This window comes from Crinia signifera, chromosome 3 (assembly GCF_055691185.1).
Source record: "Crinia signifera chromosome 3, ASM5569118v1, whole genome shotgun sequence".
Taxonomy (NCBI): Eukaryota; Metazoa; Chordata; class Amphibia; order Anura; family Myobatrachidae; genus Crinia; species Crinia signifera.
The window spans coordinates 155656294-155676455 of NC_139219.1; the positions used below are offsets into that span (position 1 = coordinate 155656294).

Consider the following 20162-nt stretch of genomic DNA (forward strand, 5'->3'; position numbering starts at 1 on the left):
ATGACGACTTAGAATTAGACACCTAAACTGTAAAAACCCGTGTTGACCTTTTGAGTGTCGACCTTCTGTCAATGTCGAACTATGGTATGTTGACCATGTTTAGGTGTTGACCTAGAAACTTTTAACACTGCACTTATGAGACCTATAAATAGAAAAATTCCCTTAAGCACATGTATTATGGAGAGAACAGAAAACCCCCATCATATATCTGTTATAGAGCTGATTGCCGATGTGCGATTATCAAATGACTGCACATGTGTACACATAGTAGCATACCTCCCAACTTCTCTGGATACGGAGGAGGGACAGATGAATCCGCGCCGGGGGCGTGACCTAATTAAAGGGGCATGGCCTATACTTGTGGCTCTCCTGTGAGGCCACGCCCACGTTTTGACGCTATGGGGGCATGACCCAGAGGCTCTGTGAGCCTCTAGCCATGCCCCCAGCCCCCTAGCTGTGGGAATAGACGCTGTGCACATGTGCACAGCGTTTATTCACTGCTGCTCAGCAGCCGACAGGGGGGACTCCCAACAGCCCCTCGCCGCGGGACACTGCCGGCCGCGGGAGGGACGTTCCCGCGGTAATCGGGTCTGCTAGGAGGTATGTAGTAGCACACATACACGTGGCAAAATAACGTCAATAATAGGGAAAATAAATTGCAATCCTCTTGCAATTTGACCAACAGGAAGTAGGTATTTGAGAGTGTGTCAGAAATAATGCAGGTGTGCACGGGCATTTTAAGTGAGGGTGTGTGACGTCACATCAGCCTCGATCAGCCTATCTTTGCACTGACTGAGAAAAATATTACAGTAGATGTGAGTGAATTGCTTATGGATGTGCGACAGGATAACAGTTTGCTAAATATCCCCAGTTCTCTCTCAGATTTACACAGGGCAGATTTTCACTTAGTCTGGACAGAGGCAGTAATCTGCAAATTTTTATTTCAGCAATCAGGCCTGAACTAGGCCCTAAGAACCATTTTATGAACCTAGCCAAGTGCAATGCTTTATGTTTTAAAAGCAATGAGAAATAGAGTTCAGCTAAAGCCTAGGGCATATTTATCAAGATAACATACTGTATAGCCACTGTATAACCACCTATTGCAAATATAGGAAATCGAGTTTCACCCCAGTCAATGGATCAGCTGAATTTTGACAGTATAAACACATTTCAAAACAACAGATGTAGAGAATTATGAAAGTTTGGAGAGATTGAATGGAGAGAGATAAAATAGCAATATCAGCTTCTGTCACTTTAAAGCAGTGGTGTCAAACTCGTGGCCCTCCAGCTGTTGTGGAATTACACGTCCCAGCATGCCCTGCTACAGTTTTAGTAATCCATTATATAAAATCTGTGGCAGGGCATGCTGGGACATTTAGTCCCACAACAGCTGGAGGGCCATAAGTTTGACACCACTGCTTTAAAGGCTGTGTTTAAAAAATAACAGGACTCAGAGGTGATTGATTGGAACTAATAAAAGGCATTTTACTTTTAACTATTACTGCACCTGTAATGGCAACAGTGATTGGAGGACATTAGTGTTACCTACATTATTCATTTTAGATAGGCTTCCACAAAGGGGAATTGCAAATCTCAGGAGTTTTATTTATTTTTATCCTATACAGGTGGAGTATCCCTTATCCGAAATGCTCGGGACCACCAGCATTCCGGATAAGGGATTTTTACGGTTTTTGGAATATTTATTTTTACATATTTACCTGTCCCCAGGTGGGACCCGATGGTCCCTCAGCGTCCATGGAGTCCTCCGGTGTCCACGGCAGGCCTTCAGCTTCATCTCCGGCGTCTCCAGCGGTCCCAGGAGTGCATTGCGCGAGTTCCCAGGCGCGCCGGTGACGTCACTGGCGCGCCTGGGAACTCGCGCAATGAACTCCTGGGACCGCTGGAGACGCCGGAGATGAAGCTGAAGGCCTGCCGTGGACGCCGGGGGACTAGGTAAGTATAAAAAAAGGGTCGGGGGGGGAATAATTCAGATAACGGATATCCGGATACGGGATACTCAACCTGTATTAATTGTTAGAATACAAAATATACATCAGTCTTGTACTCTTATTTACATATGTTACTCTCATTAGCATTTAAATATTAATATTTACATTGCGGACTGCTTTTAAGATTCATGAATAGTATATTCAAACAGACTGTATTTGTGCAACTGATTATTTAGTCATTTTGCATGTTTGACAAGGGGGAATGGAGAACCCTGGCTGGAGAACCCAATAGCTGTTGTTGGTAATACTTGGCAATGGCAGCTGTCAGTGGCATCTTTTACTACAAAGGAACAAATCATGGGTGTGGATTGTATTGTCGACCCGACTTAGATCGACACCATTGGGTCGACAGGCAACTAGGTCGACAGGGTTCTAGGTCGACATGGGTGAAGGTTGACAGGTGCCTAGGTCGACATGGGACAATGTCGACATGGGTTTATTCACTGTGTTTTGACCCGACACGGGACACAGTTGGAAGTCATCCGCAGCCCCTCGCATTGCTTTGGGCACGGTGCCCCTCTGCACACTATTTTACTCTCCCATCATGCCCTAGTGGATGGTAGGGCATGAAATACTGCCTGTTGGCACATGTCGGCTCAAAATACAGTGAAAATCCCCATGTCGACCTGTTGACCTAACCCACATCGTACTAACGCATTTGTCGACCTAAAACCATGTCGACCTTGTCCCATGTTGACCTAGACACCTGTCGACATTCATCCATGTCGACCTAGAACCATGTCAACCTAGTTGCCTGTCGACCCAACGGTGTTGACCTAATGACTGTCAACCTAAGTCGGGTCGACAATACGACCGTATCCCCAAATCATTAGGTGGTTGAGAAATGACACTTCATAACTTGATAAATATGCCCCACGCTACAGTCTGTAATAAAGGTTTAACAGCATTCTCTACAAGGGGTTGATTGGTGTAATATGCTGCACTGTATATACAGTATGGAAAATGATATTTTGTAACAGGATGCTGGCTAGTATCTATGTAAAGATACTTTTGCATCACTTGTATTTGTCAAATGTGTAGTCTCTGTGTTCTCACATAATGATCATATATATAATGAGTACGCTCTAAAGATCACATGTTAAGTAAAATAAAAATTAAGGACAGCATTTTTTCTGTTCTTAAGGATTGCAGCAAAGAGACATTTTCTTGCATAAAATATTTATAATGCACTGGAGAAATGGAGCGTCAGCAAGAGCAAGAATCACTCTGTTACCATAGTTACACTCCAAGGCCTGTGTAGTCTCTCTGGAGTGTGTATCATCATCATGTAAAATAGCCAGCATGTACAGAACATGCCCATTGTACTATAAGAGATAGTTTACAAGTAATGCCTTCATTTTTCAATTAAATGTAGGCATTAAAAGTAAACAACAACCATTTTTTATTGTATGACAAGATATAAAAACATAAAGGTCATAATAAATAAGCGAAATAAGCTAATGAGTGTTCTGATTACTCCCCTATTTTGCCTTTCCATCACATAATGTTGTCACCAGGTCACTTGCCCCACCTCCTACCTCCCCCATCTCTAACTCGCTTACTTCTTGCCTTCAGGTCCCCATCTACATGCTCACACCTTGTCTGTCTCACCTCTCCCCTAGATTGTAAGCATCTAGAAGCCATCTGTAAGGTCTTGTCACCCACTATGTTGGCCAGGAACACCGCTCCAATGTGTATCTGGCTTTACAGGATGTGTTTGAAAAATGACAGTTGGGAGCTGATTGGTTGGTACTTTAGGGTCAATTTATACCCGTTTCACACTGAACCCGGGTCTGTCCTTATACACAGGGCAACCAGAGTTTAACTCTTCTTATAACCTGGGTTGAATTGCCGTGTTGGTCAACCTGGGTTATTTAGTTTCATGCTTTCACCCTGCACCTCAACGCGGGTAGACCTGGCAACAACCCGTCAATAATCCGGGTTATAGGTGCAGTGTGAAAGCCTTGGACAGAGATAAAGTGAATGGAGATAATGTACCAGCTTCTGTCATTTTTTTACATAGCCTGTAACATGGCAGTTGGAAGGTGATTGCCTGTGAATTTATCTCTTTCGTCTTTATCTCTCCAAAGCTTACTACATATGTCCTAAAGTACCAACCACTTTGCAGGCTGTGTTTGGTAAAATTAGTTGGTACTTTCTCTCTCCTCTTTAGCTCTCCCTAAGCTTTGATAAATATTCCCCCTTATCATTTTCTACATAAATATGAACACAGAGGTCACAACAAACCCATTGTGTTTGGCTTATTGTATGCAGCACTGAAGGTGGTAGGTGCTTTCTTAAATGCTCTTACATATACTATGTTTTTGTTGGTATGTGGTATATTTTTTCTCTTATTCTGTAAAAGATAGAGAATTGTATTTAATGTATTAGCGAGGTTTTATATACTTAGTCAAGCAAAATGGTTACACACATTGCTATTAGTGTATCAACTTATGCCCCAATGTTTACGTGCTGTAGCTTGCAATAGTAGTAACAATGCGCATGTCCACAACTACAACTTCTGTAGCGATGTCACTGCATTCAACTCATCAATAACCCCTATGTATTGTGGGGAAAAAAAGGCTAGGTTAGCATTTGACTTACTGTATAAATGGACAAATACTGTATCCCTTTGTACTACCCCATTCTAAGAGGTGTCCATTCTCAGTGTATGCTTTAAGACAACAAGCCTGTTTAACATATTAAACTAGTTATTAACAATGAAAGAAGGAGCTTTGAAAATTATGTAGACATTATTATTCACATGCTGTAATCCCATTCTGCACGGCTAAAGTCCTTACTTTTACTCAATGGCAACTGTAAGTATAAAACACATTTTGCAATTGGGCCCATACATCTAAGGCGCATTCTCCAATACATTTCAGGGATCCACTGATTAGAAATACCGATCAGCGGTTATCCATGATCATCAATCTGTTGGGGAATATGGGAAAGTCTGCATGTTAAAAATTCCTAATTTGCCACCTCGATCAATTTTGGGCCGTGCAAGGCAAATCAGGGCATATCTATAAATATGTTGAATATCCCCAATTCCCAACTAGTTTCAACACTCCCTTACAGGTGTTAGAACCCAGATCCACCTCATTTCCCCACTTTAACCCCTGGACTTGATAGAGCCGCCTAATGTTCAGTTTGCCTGAGGGGATCTACAAAAGCTTCATTTGGTGTTGGCTCTCGGAGCCCTGCTCCTTCCTTTAGAAAGGCGGTCCAGGTTGGGAAGAGAGATACAATCAGGGCTTCCTGGTCCTGCACATTCCTGAATTTAGATAATAAATGCACACTGGACTTTCCCAGCAGTAGTATAACTACTACTTTCATAGCGGTGTACAGGACAGGGACGCCAACAGGGGGGTGCTGTTGGTACAGCTGGCCCAGGCCCTGGCCTCTGGAAGGACCCAGGCTGCTCATTTTGCCCACCGCAAACCCCCCTTCTCCCAGACGGCCACCTCTGTGCTGCCTGCGCTGTGTCAATCAGAGTGGTTGCTGGTACACGAGCTCTGATTGGCTCACCAGCCGGTGCTGCATTTTAATTGGCAGGAGTGAGGGAGCAGGAGTCAGGTGGTAAGTGAAGGGAGGGGGGCTGGACTGGAAATCACAAAATCAAATGTCGGTACGATAATGTATAGACCCCATAGTAATTGTACAGTGCACATTTGGGAGGGCAAGTTTATAGCATTGCTAATAATCCATTACATAAACTGTATAATTTCATGGGTCAGAGTTTCTTCTTAATAGATTGTAAAAATAAAAAAATCACAGTACTGTATATTGTATATCCATCCAGCTTGTACAAAAATAAACTGATACTATTGTACATACTGTATTGTATCCTAACAGTGTTTGTCAAATTAATATTGTACGGAAAAAGTACTATTGAATAACAACTTATGCTTAAAATATGTGACTGTTTGATTTGTTCATTTAGTGAAAATTATTTTGCTAATAACAACATACAACATTTCCAATGACAAAATGAATGCACTTTGCAGAATGTACTACAGTATAAAGAGGGATTTGCAGAATTTGCTCCTTGCCCGTGTTATAATATAGATTAACAAAGTTGTGTAGACAGTGAATGAAAACACTGCAATAAACACTAAAGTGTTACTCGACCCACAGTAGAAGTAGTAGTAGTAGTAGTAGTAGTAGTAGTAGTAGTAGCAGGAGAAGCAGTCTGCTAAGTTTAGATGGTGATTGTTTCTTGCTGTTTGTGAACACACCAACCTGTAGTAATCAATTTACAATACTGAAGACACTACTACTAACATAGAATCGGTTCCAGAGAAGCACTGCTTGACAAAATCATCTGTGCAATAACAAACAAATGAGTTTCCAAAAATAGTTTTCAGCACATCTATTTCATTCTACCAATGGCACTGGTTTAACTCACTCGATTTTTTTTATAGGATTGCTTTTATAATAGTTATACCGTGGGAAAAAACTACCATCACAAATCTCAATAACAAACCAGTTTGGCACAGTACAGGTATACTTTGTTCTGTTGTCTTTAATAAAGTCAACATGCTTTTACCTTGTATTCCAAGCTGAAACTTCTGTCTCCGAGTCACAAAAGCTCCCTTCCTTTATCAATGTTTTAGAAAAGCAATTACATACTGAAATATGTTTACGCAATATTCCGAATAAAAAGCAGTGTAGTAGCTGCTATATGGCTTTATATAAAAAGATGGAACCTACTATAATAATATACTATTTTTGTTTGTTTTTTACAATACACAATTTTCAGTATGGTTCGTGTGAAACCATTTTCACAGAAGTGTTCAGAATAGCACTTATAAATCTAAACTGAGAAATTAATTTGGATTCTATTTACAAACAGCAAATTGGCACTTACAGAATAAAAGCATTATTTTGTGGCCCATTATCACTTGAAAAGTAGAGAAACTTTGTTTGTAATATTACATTATGCAACATTAACAGATATAATACATTTCCAGTTGGTACATTCCTGTAGTGTTTATTTTTTTGGAAAATCATTTTTCTCTTCCAAATGTTGTGAGAGTGCTGCAGATAATCTGCTAATCAAGGGACAGTAAGGGTTGTTGTGTGGTGTCATCTTCATTCTTGTCATTGTGTTTTAGCACTCCAGGATCCACTACTGATTGAGACCTGCAAACCAACAAATAAAAAAAATAAACATTGTTCCCAAAGGCCCTGAAAATAATGTCACGATTTTCAAAATTGTCTATAATTTGCATTGGAAAACATTCCAGATTTGTGTACATAATCATACGTTGGAAATTGCAGAGCAACACAAGTAATGCATTGCAATTGACATGTTTTCCTTATTCATAAAAGGTATATTCATGTTGCTAGGCACACAGAAATCCTGCATACTCAGACTCCATGCCTGCTAGAAAACTATATTTTGGTTCAATAATAAAAACATATTATAACATATCGACACTATGCTGTTCATAATTATATATACAACAGCTCAGAACCAGGGTTAAATGTCACCCTGTTCTGGCCATGCCTCCTGAGCACACAATGTCATGATATTATGCCAAGGGGGTGTAGGGCCTCATGCCACCTGGAACAGCAGCAGTACCTAAAGCACCCTCAGGATACTCCACAGGGCTGTACAGGCTGCAGTGTACCTCTGTCCAGTGCCTGAAGTATGATCAAGGTGCCCTAAGGCAAGTGATAACGGCAGCAGGGTGCTGTTTGGGGTGCTATTGAAAAACCAAGTAATAAACCTGTGTCACAATTAATGCATACACTAAACCACATGTCTTCAACCTGTGGCCCTCCAGATGTTGTAGAACTACATGTCCCAGCATGTCCTGACAGTTTTGGCAAGCTCTCATAGGAAAATTGTGGCAATGCATGTTGGAACATGCAGTTTCACAACATCTGGAGGGCCACAGGTTGAAGACCCAAGCACTAAACTTATGTTTTAATGCAGTTTTAATGCATCCATTAATTGTGACAGGATTTTTACTTGACTTTCCAAACTTAAGCATTAACAAGTGGGTAGTAGTGATGTGACTTCCTTTCAGATATAAAAAGGGGAAATAGGTAGCCCAGTCTCACACATACTACACATGCTACTAAAGAAGAAGAAGAGTGCAGCCTTTGGTACTAAAAGAGAGCTACAACATCCAGTAATTATGTTTAGCCCATCTGCTTTAAAAATGTTGCTTAATGCAATATATGAGTGTATGGTCACAATACCTTTTCATGGCTTTCGGAGACAAGTCCTTTTCCACTTCCACTTTTGTTGGCATCTTGTATGAATCTACATTGTAATCACTTTCGTCATCATACTCATGGTCTAAGAGTGTTCTTGCCCAGGTTCCCATATCATAAGGTGGTAACATTCCTCCAAACTCAGAAGGTAGAATCTCTGGGTGAATCAGTTGATGCAAACTATTGAGATTATTACCATGTAAAAATATCTGCACAAAAGAAAGAATGCTATTATCAATACTTTATTACAATAATTAGAAACCTATCAGGGCAGGTTTGTCCTGCCCCAGCAAAACCCACCACAGATCGTAGGAGCCTCCCCCTGTCCCCCCTAACCTATGCCCCAGGGTTTGTAAGCCGGAGGCTGAGCTCCCCTGCTGCCACTGCCCCAGCCGCGTCACTGCAGTGACCTTAGGCGGCAGGCTCGGGGATGTTTGTGGCTGCTTGGGAGGACTCAGGCATCTGAACTCCTGAGCGATCCTGAGTCCCCCCGAGTTTCCCCGAACATCCCCGAGCCTGCCACCTACGTCACTGCTGTAAAATGAATAGCGGCTGGCGGCTGGGGGAGCGTCAGGGGTCAGGAGAGCTCCGGGGTATGATCGCCAGAGGAGAGGTGATGGGGAGGCTGGGGTGTGTGACGGGGGGGGTTCTAGAGGTGGTGCACCAGTGGTGCAGACCAGGATACCACTGGCGCGCACCTATTCCATATTAGTGGTATGCCTGGAAGTTTTCTGGGACAGATGTACAAATGTCCAATATCAACTGTATTTAGGGGGTAATTCTGGTTGACTCAGATTTGCGGGACCCTTGTAAGGGAAGAGGGCGGGCAGCTGACATCCAGTGCCGTCAGCTGCCCGCCCACAGCACCCATGTCACGGCCGAATTACCAAGGGAACACCCAGCGTTTTCATGGGAACGGCCATGAAATGCTGGGCGTTACCATAGGCGACACCTATGCCCTCCGCTCCATGCCCCCGCACTGCTCCGTGTGAATGAGCCGGCACATGCGCATAAGCGAATATGCGCATCCGCAGGCCATCACCTCCGAGTTCGCAACGGGGAGTATGAATTAGAATGGCCTCCTTAGTGTAGTCCCATTAAATGATCCAATTGTTTCATTTGTGCGATTAATATGCACAATCCGGAGAAAAAGACGCTCAGAGCAGTCTTACAGGACCTGGTTGGGGAAGGAGGCCTGTTTGTAAAAATGTTTTAACCATTTTTAATCTCCGTATGTAACAGTTACATTTTAAAGTACATTTCATTGGTTTTTTTTTTTTTCAAAATTGTGTTTCATACTGTAAAAATATTGAGTGAATCTGTAATTTAATACTGTAGAAAGGTATATGACCCACTGTATACATTTCACATTTAAAAAAGAAAACCAATTACCCTCTTCCGTGTCTTTTCTTTTAAGAAAGGTCGTATAACAGTATAGAGGGCATGAATGTACCACGGTTGATTGACAAAATGAATTCCTCCAAAACGAGCTGGAAAACTATCCTGTAAAATAAAAAAATAAAAAATATTTACTTGAAATGATAAAAGTAAATAAAATAAATCCACTTAACCATGTCAGCATGACAGCATTGAGAATGCAGTATACTGTAAACAGCATTAGCTAGAAACAAGCTAGGACTATTATAAAAAAAAAAAAAACACCATCCAAATTCATGAAAATCTGGTTTTATGTATAATTTCCACTTGCCTCCAGGTTCTCCATTCTGTAAGCTATAAACAATTATTATTTTTTATTATTATTTAGCTCACTTTGTTTACCCTTTGTTGCTAAATACTGTAACTGTAATGGGCGTGAAACAAACTAAAAGGCATCGTTAAACACATCCTCCTCAAGTATATCTTTAGACAGTATTTAACCCTCTGGGCAGTATTCAATGTAGAAAATTCTCTGTGCATGGCGAGAGATTTTTTCTCTCGCCATGCACTCGCCGTGTTCCGGAGCCTCCTGCTCCCACTATTCAACGTATTTAAGACTCGCCGCCACTCGCGGCGAGTCTTAACCCCTGCAGCGGACGAGCGTCCGCGGCAGGGAGCTGACAGGGAGCCGTGGGACGGTGGCATCCAGGGAGATTAAAGTCTCCCTGGATGCCCCAGAACATATGTGGAGGGTAGGGGGCCCCCCCGGGACCCAGGTAGCACAGGCTGCCCCCCCTATAGCCAGCGGGGGACCCAGTATTCACTGCACCCGAACGTGCATCGGGTGCAGTGAATATATGAATATCTAATGAGCGGCTCGAGCGCTCCGGCCCCCTGCTGGCTGCACTGTGTAAAAAAAAAAAAAAAATATTAAAAAAAATATATATTTTTTAATTAAATATATATTCATGTGCTATAAGCAAAGTTAAAAGTTCACATTCCAGCTCTCCATCAAAAGATGGAGAATTTCTACACGGAGAGAGACGGTGAAAATCACTTAGAAAGACGGCGAATATTTCACATTGAATAGGGTGGTTCACATTTGGAGAGCAAAATGCTCCGTCCAGGGCGAAAAAAGAAAAAATTCTCCATAAAACACGGAGAATTTTTCTCATTGAATACTGCCCTCTTCTGAGTGTCAAGTGAATATGTCAAAATAGGTGTGAAAATTAAATAGGTGCAAAAAAATTTGTATTCAATGTAATGACCTGTAATGTTTACCTTATATAGGAAATATTATCTTTTTTTTACACATTTATTTGAATTTATACAACAAATGTGAGCGACAGCAGCATTTTTTGCAGATATTTTGAACATCTCTCACAGAGATGTTGGCACTCAAAGTGTTAAGATGCAAACAGTGTCCCAAACAACAAAACATTTGTCCTAAGGAAATATCTTTAAGATGTTTTATAAAATACCAAATGTTCAAATGGTATTCTATTTGATTCAAGATTCCATTCAGTCTCTGTTCTGAAATACATTATGAATGAGCTAGAATAAAACCTTGAGGAAACAGCTAAAGAACCAACAAGTCTCTTCTATGATTCTCATATCTACCTGTATATTGTTATCGCTGAAGGTCATTTACTAAAGAACACATGTAACAATGAGAGTTGCAGCACATGCCAGTGGGGAATACTTGCTTAATTTAGAAAAAGCATGGGATATTGTTAAAGCAACAGCAATAAGCAAGATGTAAATGTGGACATTCACTGCTACATCTGAGAGGAGTGTCATAAAAATGTCTGACATCAAATTGGAAATGAGCCACAAAGATGTTAATAAGATCTACTTATAGATTGAAGAAATTGATACTTTTTAGGGCTTGCACATTAATTATTATTAGTAGTAGTAGTATTATTATCCTTTGTATATATCATCACAAGAGATAAGTAACGCCCAATTACAGAGTTCCTAAGCAAATAAGCAAAACAAGAATAAAGTGACTTACAGTTCAAGACAGTATAGGACAAGTACAGGGTATATAGTCATAGCTGCATCAGAAACATCGGAGGAAGTATGGAGATGGTTTAAGCAAAAGAAGGAAGGGCACATCAGGGGAGAGGGCCCTGCTCGTGAGAGCTGTGCCCTCTAAAGCTTACTAAAGGGGAGGGTATGGCAGACAGGGGTTAATGTATTGTGTTTTACAATTGAAATTTGCATGTCGACATATGGCCAATGTGCCTTATAACCAATGCAGGGAAGTGGCAGTGATGATCCCATTTGAATGTGTTTATATATATATATATATATATATATATATATATATATATATATAGACTTTTGGTTTGCAGGATGGCGCTCTAAATAGAAAAAAATCCCGGTGCCAGGAACATAAAGTTTTAGAACATGAAAAGCACTTACCCCCCTTGGTTGTAGAAGGATAGGAACCGGCACACGGGTGGATGGTGAAGAAAAGTTTATTTATTGTACAAACATGATTGCACACAACGGCAGCTGTACACCTGACAGCTGTTTCAACCGAAATAAACGGACCTCTGATGAAAACCGTTTATTTCGGTTGAAACAGCTGTCAGGTGTACAGCTGTCGTTGTGTGCAATCATGTTTGTACAATAAATCAACTTTTCTTCACCATCCACCCGTGTGCCTGTTCCTATCCTTCTACAACCAAGGGGGGTAAGTGCTTTTCATATATATATGAAAGTTAAGGAAGACTACAGGGATGCCAAAGTATATCCCTGGTTGTCAGGTCAACCTATACGGAGAAACTGGAGAGGGAGCTTTGGCAATAGGAGGAGGGATGACAGAATTTACTGATGTAGACTCCTCTCAGAGTGAAACTGAACTAGCCCCTAGGATGGCTAAAGCTTCTTTTTTTAGGAGAGGGCACGTCCACACGTACCAGGCCAAAAGGAAAAAACCCTGCAGAAGGGGTGGCTCAAAACACAGAAAAAAACAAAGGTCGCAAGGGGAAGGGGAAATAATGGTCTTTAATTTATCGGCATACCAACTCACTGAACCTGAATTAGAAGTATTGAACAAAGGTCTTACTTTTGTTCCTACTTATAAACAAAAAACCTTTGACTTTGAGACAGAATTATACCGTTTCCATCGCCAACTTAGATTGAAAGACCATTTTGCTAGACATAAGACTAGTACACCTGTTACCAATGTCAACCCCTTTAAGGTGCGTTCAACATTTGATCCCCCCAGTAACAATGCTTCCATCGACACTCTCATGCGGGTTGTCCGCCGAGATATACTGCCTGAATTTAAGAAATCTCACATACATAGATCCAACCTCTCACGTGAACAGATGATGGCATTGAAGTCATTACGTGACAACAAGGCCATCATTATCCGCCCCGCGGGGGGATAGTGGTGTTGGATCATGACAAATATGTTAAAGAAGTCCAGCGGCAGCTTTCGGACTCGACATGTTATAAAAAACTGTGTTTTGACCCCACCTCAAGATACAAAACTGAGATTGATGCCATCATTGGCCTTGGATTATCTAACGGGTGGATAGATGAGGGGATTTCAGAGTTTTTGATACAGGAGTATCCTCAGATTCCCCTCATCTATGTGTTACCAAAAATCCACAAATCTATGGTTTCCCCGCCCGGGAGACCCATCATCTCCTCCATAGGGTCTTTATGCCAGCCCATCTCGCAGTTTGTGGATTTCCACCTCCAGACAGTGGTGCAAAACTTTTGGTTTGCAGGATGGCGCTCTAAATAGAAAAAAATCCCGGTGCCAGGAACATAAAGTTTTAGAACATGAAAAGCACTTACCCCCCTTGGTTGTAGAAGGATAGGAACCGGCACACGGGTGGATGGTGAAGAAAAGTTTATTTATTGTACAAACATGATTGCACACAACGGCAGCTGTACACCTGACAGCTGTTTCAACCGAAATAAACGGACCTCTGATGAAAACCGTTTATTTCGGTTGAAACAGCTGTCAGGTGTACAGCTGTCGTTGTGTGCAATCATGTTTGTACAATAAATCAACTTTTCTTCACCATCCACCCGTGTGCCTGTTCCTATCCTTCTACAACCAAGGGGGGTAAGTGCTTTTCATATATATATGAAAGTTAAGGAAGACTACAGGGATGCCAAAGTATATCCCTGGTTGTCAGGTCAACCTATACGGAGAAACTGGAGAGGGAGCTTTGGCAATAGGAGGAGGGATGACAGAATTTACTGATGTAGACTCCTCTCAGAGTGAAACTGAACTAGCCCCTAGGATGGCTAAAGCTTCTTTTTTTAGGAGAGGGCACGTCCACACGTACCAGGCCAAAAGGAAAAAACCCTGCAGAAGGGGTGGCTCAAAACACAGAAAAAAACAAAGGTCGCAAGGGGAAGGGGAAATAATGGTCTTTAATTTATCGGCATACCAACTCACTGAACCTGAATTAGAAGTATTGAACAAAGGTCTTACTTTTGTTCCTACTTATAAACAAAAAACCTTTGACTTTGAGACAGAATTATACCGTTTCCATCGCCAACTTAGATTGAAAGACCATTTTGCTAGACATAAGACTAGTACACCTGTTACCAATGTCAACCCCTTTAAGGTGCGTTCAACATTTGATCCCCCCAGTAACAATGCTTCCATCGACACTCTCATGCGGGTTGTCCGCCGAGATATACTGCCTGAATTTAAGAAATCTCACATACATAGATCCAACCTCTCACGTGAACAGATGATGGCATTGAAGTCATTACGTGACAACAAGGCCATCATTATCCGCCCCGCGGGGGGATAGTGGTGTTGGATCATGACAAATATGTTAAAGAAGTCCAGCGGCAGCTTTCGGACTCGACATGTTATAAAAAACTGTGTTTTGACCCCACCTCAAGATACAAAACTGAGATTGATGCCATCATTGGCCTTGGATTATCTAACGGGTGGATAGATGAGGGGATTTCAGAGTTTTTGATACAGGAGTATCCTCAGATTCCCCTCATCTATGTGTTACCAAAAATCCACAAATCTATGGTTTCCCCGCCTGGGAGACCCATCATCTCCTCCATAGGGTCTTTATGCCAGCCCATCTCGCAGTTTGTGGATTTCCACCTCCAGACAGTGGTGCAAAACACCCCGTTCTGGTTAAGGGACGTTTCTTGAAAAAACTCTCAGACCTTGACGGGCCACCTCCTAACAGCATGCTGGTGACCATGGATGTCACCAGCCTATATACAAATATAGGTCATGAGGAGGGAGTGGCTGCAATTAGACAAACCCTCTGCTCGAGTATACACTACACCGGTCCAGCTATTGAATTTCTGATTTTGTTAATTGAAGTTATTTTGCATAAAAATTATTTTCTTTTTGATAATAGTTTTTATTTGCAGCTTAAGGGGACTGCGATGGGGTCTAACATGGCCCCATCGTATGCAAACCTCTTTATGTATGATTTTGAGAATAACCACATTATGTCAGATGTTACTTTTTCCAAATTTATTTCAATGTACGTACGGTACATTGATGATTTATTTTTTGTCTGGACCGGTGGAGTGGAACTCCTGGAGAGGTTTGTCACGCAACTTAACGCTCCCTGGTTCGATCAGGTTCACCCATACAGCAAGTTTTGACTCGATAGATTTTCTTGATGTCTCTGTGTCTGTGATCAATGGACAGTTTGTAACTAAACTTTTCAAGAAACCCACGGATAAAAATAGTTTGCTCCTAGCATCTAGCTTCCATCCCCAGCCCCTCAAAGCTGGTTTACCATATGCCCAACTGCTAAGGGCGGTATGGATAACCTCCCGACCGCAAGATCTTGATGGCACACTTAGAGAAATGAGCAACTGCTTTATTAAGAGAGGCTATGATGCTAAGGAGGTGGAGAGTGCTAAAAGAAGATGTCTTGCACTTAACCGTGAGGAACTTCTCAGTATGGCAATTAAGGATAGGACCAAGGAAGAGAGAATGATGTTCTCGAACAACTATTCCATTATGTCTGGCTCTTTTAAATGTTCAGGATGCGTCAATTGTGGATACATCATTACGGGTAGCAGCTGGCAGCATGCACAGATGGGTCAGAAATTTGTTATTAAACATCGCATGGACTGTGACACGAAAAACGTGGTTTATATAGTAATCTGCCCATGCCAAAAGATTTATGTGGGCAAGACTGTCCGGTCTTTGAAGGAGAGGATAGCAGCCCACCGATCCTCAGTCAAAAAGGCATTGCTGAAGGTGGACAATACTACCCCCCCAGTTGCCAGACATTTTGCCTACTGTGGAAACAAAATGAATGAATTTAAGTTCATGCCCATCGACCACATACCCCCACTAAGAAGAGGGGGAGACCGACACAAGCGTCTACTTCAACGCGAAAGTCAATGGATCTATAACCTCCAATCCTTGGCCCCTCAAGGGCTGAATGAGGAAATAAATATGTCCATCTTTATTTGAGCTGATTTATGGGTGCACCTGGTCGGACCCCATGGTCTGGTTTGACCAATGACCTATTTTTTGATAATTGGTTTTTGTACTTTTGTTTTTTTCTTTTGGTGTATATATTCTTCTGTTGCCCATTATGTTTAGGCTATCCAGCTTAGGGATTTTGGTGAACCTGGACAATGTGGAGGGAATTTAACTAATTTAATTTAGCTGCACACCAGTTTGGTGAATGTGCGGCAGTAATATAAGTCATATACATAACTAACCCCTTACCACATTGTTAGGCTGGTGCTCCCGCATGTGCAGTACTCCGAGTATCCAGCCAGCGTTTTTAGTTCCACTTCCAGAACTTTGGTTCCTGGCGGCTGGACGGAAGCGCGGCAGGGAGATGCGGCGTGAGCATGGCGGGAATGTGAGATGGTACTGCCCCGGTGTTTGGTGAGTTTGGTATATTCCACTGCTTTTTTAAGGTCATGTTGTTTGTCATTTTGTGGTTACCCTTTGAGAAAGGCGTTTGCTCGCCGAAACGGTCCGTCAGGACACCTGCCATGGAGTGGACCTTTATTGTGCTGCTGCCACTTATATGATGTGGACTCGATAAGGCTGCTGTCTACTCATGTTATGATGAGTATCATGATCTTTTCTTATTAAACACCTTCGGTTTTTGCATTATACATGCTGGATGTGCTGGTCCTTCCATCTGCAGTGGATATCTATTTGCTGCATATGTAAACAAGTGTGTATTATACCACGACCTGGCACTCACCTTTGTTAAAGGAGCGGTGTGCGTTCCCTATACGCATTTTATATATATATATATATATATATATATATATATATATATATGGATTCAGGCTGTAGTATTGTAAACCTGAAGAAGGGGGTAAAACCCTGAAAGCTTGTTTCTTAAATAAAATCGCTTTTTATCTGCTGTTTGAGCCTCTGGAGTGCCATTAGTCTTGGACTTTGTATATATTTATATTAAATTGTGAATCTGTCTGTAACAGTAAGCAATCCATCTGTCAGCATTAACCAGTTTAGCATCATCTCTAACAAGGTGCATGGATTCTCTAACACAGGCATGTCCAACGTTGGCCCTCCAGATGTTTTGAAACTACACATCCCAGCATGCTTTGCAATAGTTTTAGCATTCTCTAATAGCAAAACTTTGGCAAAGCATGCTGGGATGTGTAGTTTCACAACATATGGAGGGCCAACATTGGACATGCCTGCTCTAACACTTTTCATCAAAAATATATATTATTAACCTTGCAAGAATGTAATAACATATGGGAGTCCCTCTTCAGATAAATGTTTCATTGTTTGCAGCAGACCACACAATAATCATATCTGACCAATAATGAAAACAGAAATACCGCCACAGTGAGTAAATTGACTAAAGTTTTTAAAACAGACAAGTAACTGTCAGATTCTAGCTATCATTTTTCTATTGCATTTTGGAAAATAATAGACTGAATCTTATTGGTTGCTGTGAGCATCACCACCGCTTGTCTGTTTTTGAAGCTGTAGTCATTCAACATTCTGTTTCTGTTGCGGTTTTATTCAGATATCAACATGTCATTCTATGCTAAAGTATATTCTCGTGATCCATAACAGACTAGCTGTCATATTTTAAAATACAGCTAACACAAAATTCTCATTGCAATTTCATATTCCATTAGGGACCTATCACTAGTGTCTGTGTGACTCTGAAACACTGCCATCTGTTGGCAGGAAGTGAAACTACATCTAGCTTTTGAAGCATTTGCTTTGAGCGGCCTTACTAGTATTAGATATATGGTACTTATGTATTATCTGGGCTCCCATGTTAAATGCACCCCATTTTTTCATACCCCTACTATCCAACTACGCATGGAGTTGATTTTATATAGTGTGGCGAGCACAGCGAGCCACCGTGCCCGAAGCGTGGCGAGCGCACGCGGTCTCATAAGAAAAACGGGAGCCCAGATATTACATAAGTACCAGATATACTCTTTCAGCTTTAGGGGGTGATCGAAGTTGGCTCGGCCAAACACAAATTTGGTCCTCGGACTGTTGGTGCGGCTATGCATTTGCATATCACAGTCACTGAGTCAATCACACAGAGGGGGCGGGGAGTGGGTGGACAGGGGGCTGGGGCAGCGTTTCCTGGGCGTCCCCACAAAAACGGTGGTGCACCCAGAAAAACACTGGGTGTCCCCATGCGAACGCAGACGGGTCTAAGCCTACACAGGGCGGGCGTCTGATGTTACATGACGTTCTCACCCATTTATAAACCAAATAAATAAGTCTAAACTGACTTTTATTTGCGAATGCCTAAAAAAAAAAATCAGGTCCTTAGTTTCAATTTTTATTATGCTTTCATTTGGCGATGCTTTTTCATGTAGACATTTCAAATCCTACAAATTTTACTGAATAGCTACAATGTGTCCCTTGTTATTAATGCGGACAGAGATTTTCAGACACTGCAGTAAGATTGAAGAAGGCAGTGGAAATGTTCAAACATATCACATACATCAAGATTTTATTCAGCGGGACAGTCTTCCATGAGACTGTCACTAGAAATAATTAATGGCAGGCAAGGCTATTAGAAAAGTCAGAGAAAAAGGTCACTAAGTAATTTTGGTGTCTCTGGAAATTGATCTGTCTTTCAGATGACAAACTAAATTTTTACTAAAATGCAGAATTGGAGAAGTGGAAATTTTGCACTTGAAAGCTTGAAGACAAAGTGGAGAGAGTTAAAGTACCAACCAATCAACTCGTTACTGTTACACAACCTGTAACATGGCAGTTAGGAGTTGATTGGCTGGTTCTTTATTACTCTCCCTTTCTCTCTCCCATTCTTTCACAAATCCTCCCTTCATCTCTCTCCAAGCTTTGATAAATCTCTCCAATATGGCCTCTATTCTGGTTCACTCACAAAGACAAATTCCTTCTCTAATGGACAAAACCATGTGCAGAGCGATTTAGATTTGGGTGAGTTAGTTTGTTTCTGTGCACGGAAAATACTGACTGCTTTATTTTTGCAATATAAATCTCACTTTGAAGTAAAACCCCACCCAAATCTAATTCTCTCTGCACAAGTTACATCTGCCCCACCTGCAGTGCACATGGTTTTGTCAATTTGAGAAGGAATTTTTCTTTACAAGTGAACCAGAATAAGGGCCAATGTGTAGAGGGGGAGCACGCTTAGTGCAGGGTTAACTAGGCTTGCCAACTACCCAAAATAAAAAAAAATTATATTGGAGCTCTAAAATCTTTTTCAGGCATTTCAAGATGTGACTGCGTAATTCCCCTTCTTACAATTATATAATTCGATGTATTTTAGAAAATATTCTTATTCTTATTCATAAACTATTTAAGCACCTAGAGTGTACCCAGCATTACTCCTGTTACTGTGTGAGCCATCAGTGAGATCTCCCCGGTGGCCAGAGCGAGGGGAAATAGATTACAGTGTTCAGTGCAGTGGCAAATGGGCAGAACATTTGTCTGTTATGCTGTTTCCTTTTCATTCTATATATCAGTTTAAATACTTCACAGCAATAGAGATATATAGATGGTTTCAGGGGTGTCTTAAGAGAAAAGGGGGCCTGTGTGCAGCCTCTATCTGGGCCCCCTCCTCTTTAGTTGGCAGTGCAGTGGAACTCTGCAATGGTGCTAAGGTCAAATGCACATGTGCAGGTCTTTAAAATGACATTATACCAGCGAGTTTCCTACTGCAAATGCGCAAAATGCTGGGACAATGGCCGCCAATGGCTACCACTTTATTTTCCTGATGATTTATTCAACCAGGCTGCCACAAAAGCAGAATTGAGGAGGTATAAATATTCAATAATTGGGCGCAAAGTGGTGTGGGTCCCCCTGGATCCAGGGGCCAGTTTTACACCATGTACATTTGCACCCATATATTACCAGATTTTGTTTCCACAAGACAGATTGGACAGAAAAATCTTTAGGTGCATTTCCAGCTAACACTGTCACCAATGTTTGTAATCCTAGAAGGAAAATTAGTGAAAATGCTGCCCCTGAAAGCTTCCAAGGAACAACATGGTATGGTTAGAATTATATATTGCGGTTTAGTGATGAACTGGTTTCACTGGCACAGT

The 20162-nt window shown here is 41.6% G+C and overlaps 1 protein-coding gene across 1 annotated transcript in view; it reads right to left on the reverse strand.

The window, feature by feature from the left end:
• Window positions 1-1979: 1979 nt before the first annotated feature.
• Window positions 1980-20162, reverse strand: part of CLVS2 (clavesin 2) — a 65169-nt gene continuing 46986 nt past the window's right edge. Inside the window, exons 3-5 of the mRNA XM_083176783.1 lie at window positions 9633-9743; window positions 8226-8449; window positions 1980-7157 (exon numbers count right to left, since the gene is read on the reverse strand). Of these exons, the coding sequence (XP_083032909.1) occupies window positions 7067-7157; window positions 8226-8449; window positions 9633-9743 (426 nt within the window). The 3' untranslated portion in view covers window positions 1980-7066. The remainder of the gene's footprint in view (window positions 7158-8225; window positions 8450-9632; window positions 9744-20162) is intronic.